This window comes from Hipposideros armiger, unplaced genomic scaffold (genome assembly GCF_001890085.2).
Source record: "Hipposideros armiger isolate ML-2016 unplaced genomic scaffold, ASM189008v1 scaffold_380, whole genome shotgun sequence".
Lineage (NCBI taxonomy): Eukaryota > Metazoa > Chordata > Mammalia > Chiroptera > Hipposideridae > Hipposideros > Hipposideros armiger.
Window position 1 is genome coordinate 1,011,768 of NW_017731730.1, and position 6,676 is coordinate 1,018,443.

The 6,676-nt window shown below is 47.9% G+C and overlaps 1 protein-coding gene across 2 annotated transcripts in view; it reads left to right on the forward strand.

Moving 5' to 3' along the window:
* The first annotated feature begins 1,137 nt into the window (after positions 1-1,137).
* Positions 1,138-6,676, forward strand: part of SLC25A38 (solute carrier family 25 member 38) — a 12,740-nt gene continuing 7,201 nt past the window's right edge. Inside the window, exon 1 of one of the 2 annotated variants that reach the window (XM_019662805.1) lies at positions 1,138-1,778. In XM_019662805.1, the coding sequence (XP_019518350.1) occupies positions 1,725-1,778 (54 nt within the window). In that variant the 5' untranslated portion in view covers positions 1,138-1,724. Of the gene's footprint in view, positions 1,794-6,676 lie in introns of both variants that reach the window. The other variant, XM_019662804.1, reaches the window with a different exon arrangement.

Below are 6,676 nucleotides of genomic sequence, written 5' to 3' on the forward strand. Positions count from 1 at the left end.
AGGGTATTATTTAGAATCGAAGGACAAATAAAGAGCTTCCCAGACCAGAAAAAGCTAAAGGAGTTCATTACCACCTAACCAGTATTACAAGTAGTGTTAGAGGGACTTCTTTAAGACAAAAAAAAAAAATCAAAATTATGAATAACAAAATGGCAATAGCTACATATCAACAATGTTAAGTGTTCTAATAGTCATATTAAAAAAGTAAAAAGAATGAGGTAAAATTAATTTAATATATGTTACCTAACTACCAAATCCAAAATATCATTTCAACATATATAATATAAAAATTATTAGACATACTTTGCCTTACTAATACAAGCCTTAGAATTCCGGTGTGTGGATAACTAATGTCGACGAAAAAAACATCCAGCCTAAGAGAAAGCTTGAGTTTATTTGAGCCAAACTGGCGACAATTGCCGGGAAGCAAAATCTCAATGGATTGAGAAAATGCTCCAGAAAATGGTGGTTTTGCAACTTATTTTATACATTAGCATCAAAGGAGGAAATCCACTGGTGGTACATTGAAGGGGTGAAAAAAAGCAAAGGGTTTGTGTGTGTGGGGGGGGACTCTCTGGAACTGGATAAAAATGGTGGGTACAGGAGTTAATAGTTAGCATTTTACAGCACATAGAGATGGTAATCAGAGGACAACAATAACAATGAGGGATTCTGTGATCTTTTGCTCTGGTGTGGCTGGTTGTGCCCCCTAGGGGTCAGGAAAGAGGGGATTACTCTGACATTCCAATGGTGTAGTAGACCCAAAAAGAAAATAGACAGGCTCACTTAAGGTAAAGGTTAACCTTTGTCAAGGAAGCTACAGGCCAAGGATGTGACAACTGGCTACTGCCACGAAACGATTTTTAGTTAGCAATTTTTATGTTCAGACCCTCCTATGTGGTTACTTTCGGTGTCTGAGTTTGTAGGGCTTGCCATGCAGGCCTCCCCTGAGCTTGTCAGGTTTAGTGCGTGGCCCCTTTTTCCCACCACTTTAATTTACAGCACATGTCAATTCCAATGCTAACTTTTCAGCGTTTGAAGGGAAACGAAGATCCGCCAAACAATAAAGTTGTCTTTAACAGAAAAATATTCCACACAGCTTTAGTTTATAAATATAAACTAATTAAATCAAATTTAAAATTCAGTTCTTCAGTCATAATACCCACATTTCAAGTGCTTAATAGCCACAAAGCTGGTAGCTGCTGGCTACCGATCTCGTACGTTCAGACGTTGCCCCCCAAAACAAAATTTCCAGCAGAAGTGCCAATTAAGCTCCGGGTTCGGGAAACTGCGGATCCTGCAGTTCCAGTTATCCTCACAAGATGGCACTAAAGAGCATAATCGCAACAGCGCCAGGCGAGCTTCCGACCCCGGAAGCTAAATCCCATGGTTCTATGTATTTCCTCCTGCTTTTCTCCACCCCCGGAGACTCAGCCTAATCACCTCAGGCCCTGAGGTCTGCATGCCCGCAAGATGTGTCGGAGAGCAGAGCCGCGGTGTCTATAGAGCAAGTGAAGAGCCGCAAGTACGCAGTTCGGCACCCTGGAGCCACGTGCGGGTAGTGGACGCGGTGCCCCCGGACTCACAGGTCCCGATCCCCGACGAGCACAAACGGTAGACAGCGTGGACTCAGAACGCGTCGCCTGGCTACCGCCGTCGCGTTGTCTTCTCCAAGGTCGCCAGGGCCGGACCTGAGCCCCCAGTGCACTCGCAGTACTCCTCCAATGATTCAGAAGTCACTCCCGGCGCTGCTGGAACCTCAAGATGTCGGAGACAGGGTGGGAACGCTTATGGTAAACTGCGAGGAAGCGGGGAGGCAGGGCTTCCAGGACCGGGGAGGTTGCAAGTGGTCAGCGGCCCTGGGGGATCCTTTTCCGCGCTCCGGATGCGCGCAGTTGGGGACTTGGCGGGAGAGATGGCGGGGAAGGAGGGAGGAGAGGACTGCAGCCCATCGCTTGGGAGAGGAGAGCAAAGGTCGTGCTGCTGCAGCGGTATCCGAGCAGAGACGGGAGGAATGGCCGGGGCCTTGGAGGGTTTTGGGGGAATGTGCCTGAGAGGCTCCGAACGAGGTGCGAACGCTACGGGACATTGTTTGAAGTTGGTTGCCTGGAGTGACAGAGGTGGGAGAACACCCGGGCATATATTTGGACCATCTCAAGGTCCAGTAATAGCGCCAAGCCGGAGAATCTGGGGTCGCTGTGGGCGGGGAGAGGGGGGCACCTTTGGAGCCCCTCGCCGGCCGGGATAATGTGCGTTTCGTGGCGTTGCGAGGCCACGCCCCCAGGCGTCTGGATTGGCTGCCGTGGTCGGGCCGCCGGGCCGCCATTGGTGGAGGCGGGGGCGGGGTATGCAGGTACTTCCCTCGAGGACGCTGGGGCTAAATTGCTGCTGGTGCGGCCTGGCCTTGGGCTGGGTGGTCCTTGGTCCTGCAGCAGCATTTCTATCGACGTGCGGAGCCACTTTCGCCCGGGTTGGGGTGCGGATTTTTTTTTTTTAATCCCTAAAAAAATTCGGCTGCAGCTATATGTTTACATATTTGAAAACGCGCTTACGGATTTCTCTTTCTGGGCCCTCCAGCCCTGGCCTCGGTATCTGAATTGGATTTACAATTTATTTTTTTAAAGGGATGTAGGAATTGCTTGGGGAATCAGTTTGCTAACAGCGTTATTTATTACCTTTGTGTACCTGTGTAGTATTGTTTGGTTGTTTTTGCTCTACCCACCCCTCAAAAAAACAAAAAACAAAAACACAAAACCTGGGTTACTCATTTTATTTAACTTGAATAACTTTGGACTATTTAGAAAAACTCAAATATGCCCTTAAAGGATGTGCCATTCACCACTGACAATAGTTTAAGACTATTCAAAATGAAAAGTGTAATTTTTTTTTTAAACAGAGGTTAATCTATACTGCTAGTTGTGGATAAAAAAGGGGTTCTCTGGAAAGTAACCTCACAGGGTGATCTGATCATAAATTCCTAACTGGGCAGGTGATGGTAGATAGGCATGCCCCAGGCATGTAAACTTTTTTAGTAGGTTTATCTTTGCCTTAAGCGAGCCCTGTTCATTGTATCTGTGCATGCAGGTTAGCACACCTTTGAAACAGCCATTTTCGAGAGAGCACATAATCTTAACTATCCTGTAATCCAATTCCAGCCCTGCTTTCTCCTACTTTCCTGTCATCTTTACTTCCCTCAATTCCAAATGCATAAAAGTAATTGCAAAGCTGTCATTCTCTGGTGCATTTGAGATCTTGCTTCCCGCCATTGTCTGTCAGTTTGGCTCAAATGCTTATAAAAATTCTCTAGGGCTGGCTGAGTGGCTCAGCTGGTTAAGAGCTCACTCAAGAATGCAAGCTCTGAGCAACAGGTTTGCCGGTTTGATTCCCGGCCCAAGCTGAGCTGCTGCTGAGCTGCCAACAGGTGGCAGGATGGCTCAACTAAAAAAAAAAATTCTCTATAGGTTTGGACATTCTTACATGGACATAGTATATATTTAATCTGCTGTGTGCTAATGGACCTGGAAAATTATAAAGTTAAAAAAGTTGCAGGCTCTATTCCGCAAATACTTATTGAGCCAACACTGTGTCCAGGCACTGTGCTGTGAAAATAGACATAAAAAAGATAGTTCCTGCATGGGGGAGGGTGTGTGTGTGTGTGTGTGTGTGTGAGAGAGAGAGAGAGAGAGAGAGAGAGAGAGAGAGAGAGAGAGGGAGAGAGAGGGAGAAGAGAGAGAGAGAGAGAGGACGGCCTTAAAACAATTTCTGCAACATGCCTGAAAGCACTGGGGAAGCAGCGCCTAGGAGAGCTGCTCAGAAGCTGTAACTACAGGTCGTTCCTGCAGGCTTGCTGGAGCAAAGGGCTAGAGGGAGCCAGGGGATGTTACCCTGTATGGGAATGGGACGTGCAGGACCCACTGAGGCTTTATCCTGTGGGATTATGCTCAAGGGAAAGCCATGTGCAGGTTTCCTGTTAGCTGATTCATTCATTCTTGACAATTGAGCCCCTACTGTGCACCAGGCTCCCTGGTCAGTACTGGAGGTTCCACCGTGAACTGCAAACCAGGAGCTAATGGCCTCTCCTGTTCTGGACCCTCAGGCGTAAGGCAGATGAGCTCAGGTGTGGTGGAAGCACCCAGAGGGGGCTTTCCCAGAGCAGGTAAGGTCTAAGCAGAGGCCCTTGGGGATTACTTAGATATGGGAGGAGCTAGGGCAGAGTTTTCAGAGGTGAGAGGAAGGCAGAGAGTCCATTCTATCTGCAGAGTGTGTAAGAGGGAGGAGGCTGAGAGCACAGACCAGAAAGACTGGACCGAGGTGATTCATGAAAAGCCCTGCAAGCCAGCAGTTTGGACTTGATCCTGATTGGAATGTGAAACAATGAAAGGATATCGTTTTAAAATTTTAATTCAGGTCTCTCACTGAAGGTTGTTTGCAACTGGAAGCTGTGTGGTCGGTCAGATTTTAAAAGATGACCCTGGCTGCAGGGTAGAGAATGGATTAGAGGGATCAAAGAGATGAGTGAAGAGGTGGCGGCAGTCACCAAGGATGATGGGGCTCTGAGCCAGGATGACAGAGGTGACTGTGAGAACTTGCAGGAGGTAGAATGAGCAGGTGCATTAGGGAACGAGTGAAGGCTGCTGCCCCGGTTTCTGGCCAGGGCCGCTGGGTAGATGAATGACAGGGCATTCCCTGGGATGGGACACCCTGGAGGGGAGCAGATTGGGGGTGAGAGAGAGATGAGTCCAGGTTTGGAAATGTCTGAGGTGCCTTTGGAACATCTGAGTAAGTGGATATGTGGGTCTCAAGCTCTGGAGAGAGGTTGCAAATTAGGATAGAAGGTGGAGATTGAAGCCATAGGAGTGGGTGAAGGGGCGTGGGAGCATTATTCAGGGAGAGAAGAGGGGTGTTTCCACTTAGAGGAGAGGCCAGGGAAGTGGGAGGGAATCCTCGAAGCCAGGAGAAGCCAGCATCTCAAGAAGGAGCCAGGAGCGTCAACAGTGGATCGCTGCAGAGCGGCTGCGAAGTGCCCTGGGTTTCCACTTCAGACTGGGGGTATGGTGAAAAAAGAGCGTGAAGTTTGAGCCCTGGCCAATGGCTTCAAACCCTGTGACTGATGACACATTTGTAACCTCTGTGAGCTCTACTCATCTGTAAAATGGGTTTAAATACCTAGCATTTAAGAGAGTTATGAGATTTTGAGGTCGTGTATATAGGTGCCTCACCCAGTGCTGCCAAAGAGGCCACTAGGATGGATTGGTGGGGATCAGGCTCTGGGAAGATGAGGGTCATCAGCAGGACTTGGTCATGAAACACTCAGTAGACTAAAGTCTTATACGTCTCCCGTATTTCACATTGGAGTATCTCAGTGTGGATTGGAGGAGAGTCAAGTGTGTGAGGTACTGTTGACTGTGTTTCCACTTTGCAATGCTGAGTTTGAGATGCCTGCGTGCCAGTGGGAGGTGGAGGGGGCGTGGGAATAGCCTGGAGAGAGGCTGCGAGGGCTGGCGAAGTGGGCGTTGTCAGCATGTGGGTGTGGGTGTGGCAGGGTGTGGTTGCCCTGAGAGGCTGCAGCCTGAGGAGATAAAGAAACAGCAGCATCTGCAGGCAGGCAGAGGAAAAGGAGACCTGGAAGGGCAGCCGGAAGAGAAGAGAGAACCCCAGCACTGAGAGACGAGGTGGTCAGCTGTTTCAAATGCACCAGAGAGGCCAAGTAAGAGAAGCATAAGGAGACAGAACGTTTTGATGGTTGCTAAATGGTAGGGGGGTTGGGAGGATGGGCGAGAAAGGTGAGAGGATTAGGAAGTACAAATTAGTCACAAAATAGTCACGGGGACGTGAAATACAGTGTGGGGAATATAACCAATATTGTAAAAGCTATGAATAGTGGCAAATGGGTACTGGACTTATCGGGGGATCACTTCATAGATTATATAAATGTCTAACCGCTGCACTATACACCTGAAACTAATATAAAATAATAATGAATGTCAACTATAATTTTTATATATATATATATATATATATATATATATATATATATATATATATATATAGTCGTGGGATGTAAAGTACAGCATAGGGAATATAGTCAATGATACTTTAATATTGTCAGAAGGGTAGTAGAGTTGTTGGGGTTATCACTTTGAGGGGTGTACATGTCTAATCACTATGTTCTTTTGTACACCTGAAACTAATAATAAAAAGAGAGAGAGGGCCAGCTGAGTGGCGTGTTGGTTAGGAGTTGGCTTGGGAGCGTGAACTCTGAGCAGCAGAGGACGGGTTCAGATCCCACATGGGGGCCAGTGACGCTGCGCCCTCCATAGCTAAGATGGTGAACAACAGCTCGACTTGGAGCTGGGCTGCGGTGAGTCACTGTGAGCGGCTGTCCAATGGCCGGCGAGTGATTGCCTCACCTGGGAAGAGCGCAGTGATAATGCCAACATGGGCCAGTGAAGCGACATCCTCCACAACTAGACTGAAGAACAAAAGGACAGCAACTTATCTGTTTCCCTCCCCCGATTCCCCAATAAAATCTTTAAAAGAGAGAGAGAGAGAGAGAGAGAGAGAGAGAGAGAGAGAGAGAAGAAGAAGAAGAAGAAGAAGAAGAAGAAGAAGAAGAAGAAGAAGAAGAAGAGGAAGAGGAGGAGGAGGAGGAGGAGGAGGAGGAGGAGGAAGAGGA